General features: G+C 42.3%; 1 protein-coding gene across 1 annotated transcript in view; it reads left to right on the top strand.

The window, feature by feature from the left end:
- foxa3 (forkhead box A3) overlaps window positions 1–7,636 on the top strand; it is a 35,327-nt gene extending 27,691 nt beyond the window's left edge. Inside the window, exon 2 of the mRNA XM_003229630.4 lies at window positions 5,539–7,636. Coding sequence (XP_003229678.3) covers window positions 5,539–6,726 — 1,188 coding nt within the window. The 3' untranslated portion in view covers window positions 6,727–7,636. The remainder of the gene's footprint in view (window positions 1–5,538) is intronic.
- Window positions 7,637–13,450: the final 5,814 nt, after the last annotated feature.

The raw sequence follows: 13,450 nt of genomic DNA, 5'->3' as shown, positions 1-13,450 counted from the left end.
CACAGCACCCAGTGTGCCCATCACTACCGGAACCACTTGTATTGGTTTCTGCCAGAGTCTTTGCAGTTCAATCTTGAGGTCCTGAAGGCGGCTGAGTTTTTCCTGTTGTTTTTCGTCAATGCGACTGTCACCTGGGATGGCAACATCAATGATCCAACCCTTTTTCTTTTCCACAACTGTGATGTCTGGTGTGTTGTGTTCCAGAACTTTGTCAGTCTGGATTCGGAAGACCCACAGTATCTTTGCGTGCTCTTGCAGGTTTGTGATCCCACCAGTTCTTTGCTGCTGGCAGGTGGTACTTGAGGCATAAGTTCCAATGAATTCTTTGGGCCACATAGTTGTGCCTCTGTTTGTAGTCTGTCTATGCGATTTTCTTCTTCTTCTTCTTCTTCTTCTTCTTATTATTATTATTATTATTATTATTATTCCCTAAACTTTGAAGATCAATGGTTGGAGATATCTAGTCTACACCATGTTTCTCAGTTGTTGTTGTTATTCTCCAACTTGGAGGATGAACAGTTGAAGACATCTAGTCTACACCATATTTCCCAGTTGTTATTATTATTATTATTATTATTATTATTCCTCAAACTTGAAGAATCAATGGTTGGATACATCTAATCTACACCATGTTTCCCACTTGGGGTTTCTGGGTGTTGATGCCCCAAAACGTAGAAAACCAACGTTCTGGGACATCATGTTTCCTTCTCAACCCAACACTCTTATTATTGTGAGAAGATCCTCACATGCAGCAACATACACATTTCAGTCGGTTGCACGGGAAGGACATACAGAAAGGAATACCAAACCCAACCCTCATATTGAACAATGACATTTCTGGTCATTTTTCCAAGTCTTGTGTTTGTCTCTTGTTGTCTTGTGGTGACCCCATTAATTTTGTAGACAAGGAATCATCAGAGGTGGATATTCCAGTTCCATCTTCTGAAATATAGCCAACAGATACTGGGGTTCATTGGTGGTCTTCCATCTAGGTACTCACCTGGTTGGAAGATTGGCTTAGCTTCCAAAACAAGGCAGGGTCTGTCGAGTCATACGTAGGGCAATTTGAGAAGAGTCTTCCTCCAACCTGGTTATCTCCAGGTGGGTTGGTACCCAGGATAAACAGCGTAGGGTCACATATCTGGAGGATCAAAAAATAATAATGGTTGTCTTTCCAAGTCTTGGAAAGACAAGGAATCCTCAGAGGTGAATTTTCCAGTTCCTTCTTCTGAAATATAGCCAACAGATACTGGGGTTCATTGGTGGTCTTCCATCTAGGTACTCACCTGGTTGGAAGATTGGTTTAGCTTCTAAAACAAGGCAGGGTCTGTCGAGTTATATGTAGGACAATTTGAGAAGAGTCTTGCTCCAGCCTGGTTATCTCCAGGTGTGTTGGTACCCAGGATAAACAGTGTAGGGTCACACATCTGGAGGATCAAAAATTAATAATGGGTATAGATGGCCACTTTAGAAGAACAGAGTGTGAAGTCTTCCTATGCTTTCCTTCTTCTTAAATCAGACAGTGTTAAGAAGACAATCTGGTGAGGACATAGTTATTCCTACTGATTGGGTGGATATCCTAGAGCTAATTGGGATGGACCGATCCAAGAAGACCCTTGAAGGAAGATCAGGAAGGTCTTCCTTTTTACTGCAAGGAACAAGGGCAGTTGGCCAAGCCATCCGACGGGCTTCCCTCCTCGCCACCCTCAATCGCAAGGCTTCTGGGGTGGAGCAGGGAAACGGGTTGTATAAGGCTGCCTTAGACAAACATGAGTGAGTGGCTTTAGGTGGATTCAGCCCGTGAAGCGAGAGGGAGGAATGAGCTGTTGCTGCTGGAAAATCCCCAGTTCACATCCCTGAAGAACAAGGTGGCTTGTAAGCCCTGCAGACAGATCTTAGGGCTGGGTCAACACAGCCTCAAACAGAAGACCAGATGGCTACCGAAGCCCTATATTGATCGAGATCACCCAACACCGATGGCAATCAATAGCTTTGCCAATTAAGTCATTATCTTATGTAGATATGGCTTGTCTTTCTCTTCCTTGCAGCCTCTGGTTTGCCTCTGATGAGCAAATAGAAGTTGAGTCAACCAAAAATGGCACCGGAAATAATCAGAGTTAAAGCCTCAATGGAGACCCCCTTTCCCCATAATAATAACTCTTTCAGAAGTGATTTTTTTTCCAAGCGGTAGACTCCTTTCACTTCCTGTTGTCTCAGCCCAAACGTTCTTTTTTTTAAATTAATTTTTTTATTTAAAACACAAATATACATACTATAGACATACAAGACATTTACAATTCCCACAACCAACAAGAGGATTGTTTTCTTTTTACATATTCGTTTCTTTGTGAGACAATCTTTATATCTTTATCTTTATCCATTTCCATCCTATATACTATATAACATTTGTATCTTATTTCTTATGGCTTGATCTCCAAATTGATTCATGATATAGTTCTTTACCCTTGTCCATCTTTCTTCCATTTCTCTTGTTCTATTTTCATTAGTTTTTACAACATTTAGTTTCACATTCATAATTTCAAATTCCATTCGCTCTACCATATATTGGTACCATTTACTTACTGACCATTTGGATTTATCTTTCCACCCTAATACTATTACTGCTTGTGCACATTCAATTATTGCTTCTTTTATTTCCCTTTTATTTCCCATTTCCTCTCTTTTCCCTAATACCGCTATTTCCTTTGTTATGACAGCCCAAACGTTCTTAACTATGAGTTGTTTGTAGGTCAGATGTTTGTCACTCAGGGACTGCCTGTATAATATGTTAAAAGCCCTTTATCTGAAGGAAATGTTGAGAAGTTCCTTCCTGGTTCTTATTATTTGTTCAATACTCTTTCATGGAGCAAAGGCTCTCAAACTTTGGTCCTTCCAGAAGTTTCCCAACTCATGATGGTCATGATGGGTCAAGGTAGGGGGAATGGAAGTCCAAAGTATTTGTAGGAGCAAACATTGAGAATCACTCATCATTGAGTCATGCTTGAGGATCTAGAGTTTCTCCAAACATTTCATGTTGGAGATACACTTTGCAGACATGCATCATTTTGCAACACAGTCATTCAGTTTTACTAGCATATATATAAATTGTACTAACAAAATGTATTGGGGCCCAAGAATATACGATTTGTAAGATAATAGCATACATTTCCTAGTTTTTGGTCATTTTGCCGTATTTTCGCGTGCACGAGAATATACGATTTGTAAGAAAATAGCATACATTTCCTAGTTTTTGGTCATTTCGCCGTATTTTTGCATGCACAAGAATATACGATTTGTAAGAAAATAGCATACATTTCCTACTTTTTGGTCATTTTGCCGTATTTTTGCATGCACAAGAATATACAATTTGTAAGATAATAGCATACATTTCCTAGTTTTTGGTCATTTCGCCGTATTTTTGCATGCACAAGAATATACGATTTGTAAGAAAATAGCATACATTTCCTACTTTTTGGTCATTTTGCCGTATTTTTGCATGCACAAGAATATACAATTTGTAAGATAATAGCATACATTTCCTAGTTTTTGGTCATTTTGCCGTATTTTCGCGTGCACGAGAATATACGATTTGTAAGAAAATAGCATACATTTGCTAGTTTTTGGTCATTTTGCCGTATTTTTGCATGCACAAGAATATACAATTTGTAAGATAATAGCATACATTTCCTAGTTTTTGGTCATTTTGCCGTATTTTTGCATGCACAAGAATATACGATTTGTAAGATAATAGCATACATTTGCTAGTTTTTGGTCATTTTGCCGTATTTTCACGTGCACGAGAATATACGATTTGTAAGAAAATAGCATACATTTGCTAGTTTTTGGTCATTTTGCCGTATTTTCGCGTGCACGAGAATATACGATTTGTAAGATAATAGCATACATTTCCTAGTTTTTGGTCATTTCGCCGTATTTTCGCGTGACACACCTACACACTGCAGCCAACACACCAATGTGTTGAGATACACAGTTTAGAAAACTTTGATGTAGAGATTCCTCGGGCCGTTCTGCACCGCCATAAAATCCAGAATATCAAGGCAGATAATCCAGATTATCTGCATTGAACTGGATTGTATGAGTCTATACTACCATATAATCCAGTTCAAAGCAGATAATCTGGATTTTATAGAGACGCCTTATTAATCAAGTCTATGTAACAAAATCTGAAATATTGTCTGTTTCTGGTTTAAAGATGTTATTTCCTGTTTAAATGTGTAGTATTTATTTTGAAAGTCGTTCTACTGCAGAAACATATTTTTTGTGGCTGCCACGAACTAGGTTGAATTGCTTGAGTCTTGATGAGATGTTAATTTAAAAGCTAGAGCAAAACGTGCTGCAGGATGTCCCTCCCGCAAAAACAAGGTTTTTGCAGTTTAATAAACTTTTTTCCATGTTTTTGTGCTAGAACCAAGTAGAAAATGACATTTATAACCCAAGAACAAAAATTGTGTTATGTAGTGTAAGGAATACTCTACATATTGTCTGTAGAATATTCATAAAGCAATTTCAAGACTAAATTTACATTCAATGTGGAAAAATCAAGTCTCATAAAGGGCCTCCAATCCAGTTCATGTTGGACCCCTTGGTGACTTTTGGCTCACTGCTATGAGCCCAATGTTTCTTCCATTTAAAAGTGGGACCGTTCTTACAGGATTGAGGGGCAACATCCCATTTTAAGGATCTCCTGAGCCCTGTGATTACATAGGGAGGAGGGAGAAAGCTGGTTTTCTGCTGCCTTGGAGACTAGGACGCGGAACAATGGCTTTAAACTACAGGAAAGAAAGGAGATTCCACCTGAACATTAGGAAGAACTTCTTAACTGTGTGAGAGAGCTGTTCAGCAGTGGAACTCTCTGCCCCAGACTGTGGTGGAGGCTCCTTCTTTGGAGGCTTTTAAATAGAGGCTGGATGGCCATCTGTCGGGGATCCTTTGAATGCGATTTTCCTGCTTCTTGGAAGAAGGGGGTTGGGCTGGATGGCCCATGAGGTCTCTTCCGACTCTACCCTGTTTCCCCGAAAGTAAGACATCCCCAGAAAATAAGACCTAGTAGAGGTTTTGCTGAATTGCTAAATATAAGGCCTCCCCCTAAAGTAAGACCTAGCAAAGTTTTTGTTTGGAAGCATGCCTAGCGCCTGCCAAACAGAACACCAGAGCATGCAGGATCGGTAAATGTACATACCAGTTGTACATGGAAATAATGATAGTAACAAGAAATTCTTGATAGGATTCACAGTTTGTCTGGCTATGCTGGTTTGTGATGACAACTACTGTACAGTATATAATAAATGTTCATTTTTTTGTTCAACAATAAATGTGAATTCTTCTTCATGGAAAAATAAGGCGCCCCCTGAAAATAAGACCTAGCACATCTTTGGGAGCAAAAATTAATATAAGACACTGTCTTATTTTCGGGGAAACACAGTATAATTCTAGTGTACTCAAATCTGCATAAGTCAATCTTGGAAATGTAGAAAGTGTAATGTATCTCTTTCAACAGCCTCTCTTTGCTTCCTTTAGGTGTTTCCTTCCGTGAGCACAATGACCTCCAGTTTGGGGCCCATGAATCCGATAAATTCCTACGTGACGTTGAATCCGCTGACGTCCGCCAGCTCCATGAACATGGCGTATCCCAACAGTGGCTTGAGTAGCCCGTCTCTCACCGGACTGACCAACGCCGCCAGCCCCATCGGCCTCCCGACCGTGGCCTCTCCGGTCAGTCCAGTGTTGACTCCACTGGGCAGCCAGTCATCCAGTCTCAATTCCCTCTCGCCGTACCAAAACGTCGGACAGGCGATGACCCCACTGGGCTACTCTCCGTCCGGCATGAACCGGCCCAAGGAGATGGGCAAGTCCTACCGGCGTACGTTGACCCATGCCAAGCCGCCCTACTCATACATCTCCCTCATCACCATGGCCATCCAGCAGGCCCCCAGCAAGATGCTGACCCTCAACGAGATCTACCAGTGGATCATGGACCTCTTCCCCTACTACCGCGAAAACCAGCAGCGCTGGCAGAACTCCATCCGCCACTCCCTGTCCTTCAACGACTGCTTCGTCAAGGTGGCCCGCTCCCCGGACAAGCCCGGCAAAGGCTCCTACTGGGCCCTCCACCCCAATTCGGGCAACATGTTTGAGAACGGCTGTTACCTGCGACGCCAGAAGCGCTTCAAAATCGAGGACAAGGCCAAGAAGGTCAACGCAAAGGCTTCCGGGGGCCAAGACTCGGCCTCCAAGGTTTCAGAAGGGCTCCAGGAGGGGCAGAGTCCCAACACTAGTTCGGAAGGGGCCGAGTCGGGCCACTCCGATACCTCTCACGGCTCGGAGGAGCAACGGGGCCTGGTCCAGCTAGATTGTTCTGGGGGGCAGGGCTCATCCCCGGCTTCTGAGGCCTCTCCGGCCCCCATTTCCCAGTCCTTGAATAGCCACTACTTTGCCACCTCCATCACCAACCTAGATCTCCCCAGTGACCTTAAAATGGACCCTCAGTTCAACTTCAACCACCCTTTTTCCATCACCAATCTGATGTCAACGGAGCAGAGCCAGAAGGTTGACCTCAAGTCCTACGAGCAAGCCATGGCGTACAGCGGTTACGGCTCCCCACATTCGGTGGAAAGCAAACATCCCTATGAGACCTCCACCTCCCTCAGCGAGACCGGCTCCTACTATCAAAGCCTCTACAACCGCTCCTTACTCAACGCCTCATAGGGTTGTCTTGCTACAATGCAGACAAAATAAATAAAATAGGGGAGAAGGGGAAGGAGGCCAGAAGTATGAGAGATGCTCCTCCTGGTGTCTTCATCATCAAGACCTTCCCAGTGCCAATCTATTGCAACAAGGCCAGTAGAAAGGAGTATCAAAGCCATCATGAAGAGACCTGGTCTACTGGACTCTTAAGCTTTCCAGACCAACATTGTCTCATAGTGGTCAACGGCCTGCCATTTCAATAGACTCATTTGCCCATAATGATTAGGAGAGCAGGAAGGAAGAAAAAGTCTGTGTCTTATTGAGACCCACCACCACATGGGTATGAAGGATTGGATTTTGGACTCAATGATTCCTGGATCCATCCATCATCACCTTGGCTTGGTTGCACTCTTCCCAAGAGCAAATCCCGCCATCTCCAATGGATCAGCCTCACTTGTTGATACTGTCACCAGTGGAGTGCTGATGGGAATCCATGCATACGTGAGAAGGAACATAGGAAAGGTCATTCTGAAAGATGGACCAAGCTGAGGACCATCCTTTGGTCCAGGACAGGCTGACTTTCCGGCTTCAAGGCAGATGTTACAGTCAATGATCGAACTCTCATCTTCGGCTTCTCGAACCCACCATTAGGTCAGAATCACACTTGGCAAACTCTGTTGTTACATGCAAAGGAGTTTGGTTACACCCAAGACAATTTAGGTCTATGACTAAAGAGAAACAAGGAGAATATAGTTCAGATATTTTTTTTGTAAATGCGGCTTTATATTTAAATATTTGTGCTTTCTGTCACGGGAAAGGGGTCAGAGTTGATTTAATATATCGTACTTTAGAGACAATTCAGGGGGGTGCCTTTTGTTTCTGTCTCTTTTTTTGGTATTATCAATAATTAAAACCAACGGTATCCAGTGCCCACCTCCCTGTTATCACTCCGATCTTGTGGCAAAGAAATGTTGCTCCTGATGCACACACATACACACACAAATACGTATTTGGGTTGAAATCCATCCCTATTCCAAGAAACAGATACAGTAGAGTCTCACTTATCCAACATAAACGGGCCGGCAGAATGTTGGATAAGCAAATATGTTGGATAATTTATTTATTTTATTTATTTATTTACAGCATTTATATTCCGCCCTTCTCACCCCGAAGGGGACTCAGGGCGGATCACATTATATACACATAGGGCAAACATTCAATGCCTTTTAACATAGGACAAAGACAAACAACATAGCTCCGAGCGGGCCTCGAACTCATGACCTTAACTGATTCATTGCAGTTAATTGCAGCTGGTTTGCTCTCCCGTCTGCACCACAGCCCCGGATAATGAGGCATTAAGGAAAAGCCTATTAAACATCAAATTAGGTTATGATTTTACAAATTAAGCACCAAAACATCGTGTTATACAACAAATTTGACAGAAAAAGTAGTTCAATACATAGTAATGCTACGTAGTAATTACTGTATTTACGAATTTAGCACCAAAATATCACGATGTATTGAAAACATTGACTACAAAAATGCATTGGATAATCCAGAACGTTGGATAAGCGAGTGTTGGATAAGTGAAACTCTACTGTAGTTCAGTCCAACTCATTGGCACACTGGAAATCTGTCCACAGCCATATCTGCCTCATCCATTACTACCAATAACATCATAGATAGCTAGGCCTAGCAACTATTGCTTTCAAGACCTATGGCTTCATCACATTTACTAAATTGCACTGAGTCCGACACTTAAAATCCGGTAACCGAATGAGTTCATCATATTAAGTTGGGTTCAAATGTAGACTAGAGCATTCTTTCCGAATTTTCACCCTGGGGGCCAGCATTCTTTTCGGACGTTTCAGGAGGTGGTGGGAAAGTGGATTTTTGGGGAATGATCCGGATGAATGCCCAATTCTGTAATGCAATCGCATTTGTTGCTCTCGGGATTGAAATGAGACGTTTTCCCAATTTGTGGGAGATGAAATTGTGGGAGGAGCCAAGATACCCTTGTTAGGGAAAGTTAGGGAAAGTTTATTATGTCATGTCTCTATGCTGTGTAGTCCTCAGAGTTATAGTTTCCCAAGGTCCACATCCTTCTCTGGGTCCATTTCCGCTATTGAAGGAATGCTCTTGGACCCCACTTTAAATCCCATAGCTCCATACTATGCGTTCCTGAGAATTATAGTTTCCCAAGGTCCATATCCTTCTCAGGGTGCATTTACGCTATGGAAGGAATGCTCTTGGACCCCACTTTAAATCCCATAACTCCATACTATGCGTTCCTAAGAATTATAGTTTCCCAAGGTCCACATCCTTCTCTGGGTGCATTTACGCTATAATAAGGAATGCTCTTGGACCCCACTTTAAATCCCATAGCTCCATACTATGCGTTCCTAAGAATTATAGTTTCCCAAGGTCCATATCCTTCTCTGGGTGCATTTACGCTATGGAAGGAATGCTCTTGGACCCCACTTTAAATCCCATAGCTCCATACTATGCGTTCCTGAGAATTATAGTTTCCCAAGGTCCATATCCTTCTCAGGGTGCATTTACGCTATAATAAGGAATGCTCTTGGACCCCACTTTAAATACCATAACTCCATACTATGCGTTCCTAAGAATTATAGTTTCCCAAGGTCCATATCCTTCTCTGGGTGCATTTATGCTATGGGAGGAATGCTCTTGGACCCCACTTTAAATCCCATAGCTCCATTCTATGCGTTCCTGAGAATTATAGTTTCCCAAGGTCCATATCCCTTTCTGGATGCATTTACGCTATTGAAGGAATGCTCTTGGACCCCACTTTAAATACCATAGCTCCATACTATGCGTTCCTAAGAATTATAGTTTCCCAAGGTCCACATCCTTCTCTGGGTCCATTTACGCTATGGGAGGAATGCTCTTGGACCACACTTTAAGTACCATAGCTCCATACTATGTGTTCCTGGGAGTTATAGTTTCCCAAGCTCCATACCGTTCTCTGGGTGCATCTGCACTGGGGAATAAATGCAGTAGGGACTCATTTTAAATGCTATTATTATTATAATATTATTATTGTTATTATTATGCTATGTCTCCATGCTGTGCAGTCCTGGGAGTCATAGTTTTCCAAGGTCCATACCCTTCTCTTGGTGCGTTTACAATATGGAATGAATGCCCTTGCACTCCACTTAAAATGCCATGGCTCCGTGCAATGGAGTTCTCCTGGGAGTTATAGTTTCCCAAGGTCCATACCCTTCTCTGAGGCATCTACACTGTGGAATGAATGGAGTTGGACCTTACTTTAAATGCCATGTCTCCATGAGATGGTCTTGAGAATTGCAGTTTCCCAAGGTCCATGAACCTTCTCTGGGTGCATCTACACTGTGAAATGAATGCAGCTGGACCTTACTTTAAATACTACAGCTCCATACTATGCACTTCTGGGAGTTATAGTTTCCCAAGGTCTACATCTTTCTCTATGGGGCAGCCGAGAGAGAGAGAGAGGGAGAGTGCAAGCCTATACAATTGTAAAGAATGGTTATTGGGGTCACACATTTCAAATTACAATTCCTCTAGGGAACTTTAGAAATTTGTTGGTGGTTCTCAAAATTCAGATCAGTAGATCAACATTCAGCCGCCATGGCAAGACAATCCGACTGAAGGACCAAAGATTGAAGAGCACTCCCCTAAATAAGCCAATAATAGGCTTAGGCTTTTCAAAAATACCTTTATCGACTAGGGCAGGGGTCCCCAAACTAAGGGCAGAAGGGGGTTGGACTAAATGACCCAAGGGGATTCTTCTTCTCTTACAACTCTTATTATTATTATTATTATTATTATTATTATTATTATTATTATTATTATATTGTATGACACAGCAAACAAGATAGATATGCTGGATTTCGTATCACAAAATCACATTATTATTATTATTATTATTATTATTATTATTATTATTATTAACATTGAGGCTGGGTGGCCATCTGTCAGGGGTGCTTTGCTAGTGCTTTTGGTGCACAAAGGCAGAAGGGGATTGGACTCAATGGCCCAAAGGGTCTCTTCCAACCATTATTATTAATATTATTATTAACATTGAGGCTGGGTGGCCATCTGTCAGGGGTGCTTCGCTTGTGCTTTTGGTGCACAAAGGCAGAAGGGGATTGGACTCAATGGCCCAAAGGGTCTCTTCCAACCATTATTATTAATATTATTATTAACATTGAGGCTGGGTGGCCATCTGTCAGGGGTGCTTCGCTTGTGCTTTTGGTGCACAAAGGCAGAAGGGGATTGGACTCAATGGCCCAAAGGGTCTCTTCCAACCATTATTATTATTATTATTATTATTATTATTATTATTATTATTATTATTATTAACATTGAGGCTGGGTGGCCATCTGTCAGGGGTGCTTCGCTTGTGCTTTTGGTGCACAGAGGCAAAAGGGGGTTGGACTTAATGGCCCAAGGGGTCTCTTCCAACTCTCTTTATTATTATTATTAATAATAATAATAATAATAATAATAATAACAACAACAATAAACATTTGAGGCTGAGTGGCCATCTGTCAGGGGTGCTTTGCTTGTGCTTTTGGTGCACAAAGGCAAAAGGGGGTTGGACTTAATGGCCCAAAGGGTCTCTTCCAACACTCTTTTTGTTGTTGTTGTTGTTGTTATTATTATTATTATTTATGAATATTATTATTGCTCAGTGGCCAACTATAGTCCGGCCCTCCAATGGTCCGAAGGATCGTGAACCGGCCCCCTGTTTAAAAAGTTTGGAGACTCCTGGACTAGGGCAATTAAACATGGTTTTACAGAGTTCCCCATACATCAACAACATCAAAAACATACCTAATAAATATAGGGAACTATATATATTTAAGGCATTGCTTTCACCCTGAGACTCCTCCTTCTTCCCCTACAAACTGGCAGAGAGGAGCCAGGCCCTGAAATCTGCCAATACTAATATCAACTTGTGCCAGAACTGCAAAATCCTATAGTTTTAAGATAGATCTCATGGGCTACTTTGATCTTTAGAAGGTTAGAATCAGATGGGCAAAACTACATGGACCTCTTGCGTCCCATTTCAAAAGATGTTCATGGCACAAATCCTACCAAGCCGGGGTCAATAAAGGCAATGGTGTGATTGAGCTTGTTAATGTCTTGAAAACCTGAGAATTGCTGTGATGGATCCAATCCAAAGACGTGTGGGATTCCGGGAATCCCACCAGTGGGGCGTGAATGGAAAGAAATGCTCCACTTCTCTAGCAACTGGGATGGAGAAGCAACTATCTGATAATAGTGGGAGTTGCTTGAAGACATTATGACTGGCAGCCGTCTCTGATAGCTTTATCCTCCACTGATAGGCTTATCCTTTGGAATACATATCTAAGAGTGTGCCTTTGAAACCCCGCTGCCGATTTCCCCATTTCGTCCTGTGCTGTTGTCACCGACTCAAATGACAATCGTCAGCCTTCGTTGTTCGTTTGTTTCACCTTTAACGTGCATGCCAAGTGAAAATAAGGATAGGAACTCTCCTGCACATAAATGCCAATAAGCACCGCTTTAGTGCACTATAGATCCCATAATCCCCCAATCTCATTGAAAGATTCCCCAAACCCTAACATTTTCAAGCTCTGCTTCATCAAATGGATTACAGTCTGGGTTGCTGTGAGTTTTCCGGGTTGTATGGCCATGTTCCAGAAGCATTCTCTCCTGACGTTTCGCCCACAGCTATGGCAGGCATCCTCAGAGGTTGTGAGGTCTGTTGGAAACTAGGCAAGTGAGGTTTAGATATCTGTGGAATAATGTCCGGGGTGGGAGAAAGAACTCTTTGTCTGTTGGAGGCAAGGGTGAATGTTGCAATTGGCCACCTTGATTAGTATTGAATGGTCTTTCAGTTTCAAAGCCTGGCTGCTTCCTGCCTGGGGGAATCCTTTGTTGGAAGGTGTTAGCTGGCCCACTCAGTGTGTTAAAGCGCTGAGCTGCTGAACTTGCAGACCGAAAGGTCCCAGGTTCAAATCCGGGGAGCGGAGTGAGCGCCCGCTGTTAGCTCCAGCTTCTGCCAACCTAGCAGTTTGAAAACATGCCAATGTGAGTAGATCAATAGGTAAGGTAACAGAGTTCCATGCAGTCATGCCGGCCACATGACCTTGGAGGTGTCTACGGACAATGCCGACTCTTCGGCTTAGAAATAAAGATGAGCACCAACCCCCAGAGTCTGGACTTAAAGTCAGGGAAAATCTTTACCTTTACTACTGCCTAGTTTCCAACAGAACTCCCAACCTGGCCATACAGCCCAAAAAACTCACAGCAACCCAGTGATTCTGGCCATGAAAGGCTTCGACAACACAATGTATTATTATTATTATTATTATTATTATTATTATTATTATTATTATTATTATTATTAATTATCATCATCATGCTGGGATCTTTCAGTCTACAAGTTCAGCAGCTCAATGCTTTAACACACTTCGCCACCGGGGCTCCACAAAGAAATCTAAATACATCTAAATACATCTCAAGAGGTCAACCAACACTGTTGGGGAGGAATATTTTGGGGAGCATGGATCAGTGAAACTATAGATATCAACTATATCTATAGTTTGATATCTATAGATACCCATTTTGGACTTCAACTCACACAATTCCTAACAGCCAGTAGGCTGTTAGGAATTGTGGGAGTTGAAGTCCAAAACACCTGGAGGGCTGAAGTTTGCCCATGCCTGCAGTAGAGGGTTGTGCTAGAAAAACA

This window comes from Anolis carolinensis, unplaced genomic scaffold (assembly GCF_035594765.1).
Source record: "Anolis carolinensis isolate JA03-04 unplaced genomic scaffold, rAnoCar3.1.pri scaffold_10, whole genome shotgun sequence".
Lineage (NCBI taxonomy): Eukaryota > Metazoa > Chordata > Lepidosauria > Squamata > Dactyloidae > Anolis > Anolis carolinensis.
This window is presented reverse-complemented; position numbering and strand designations above follow the sequence as displayed.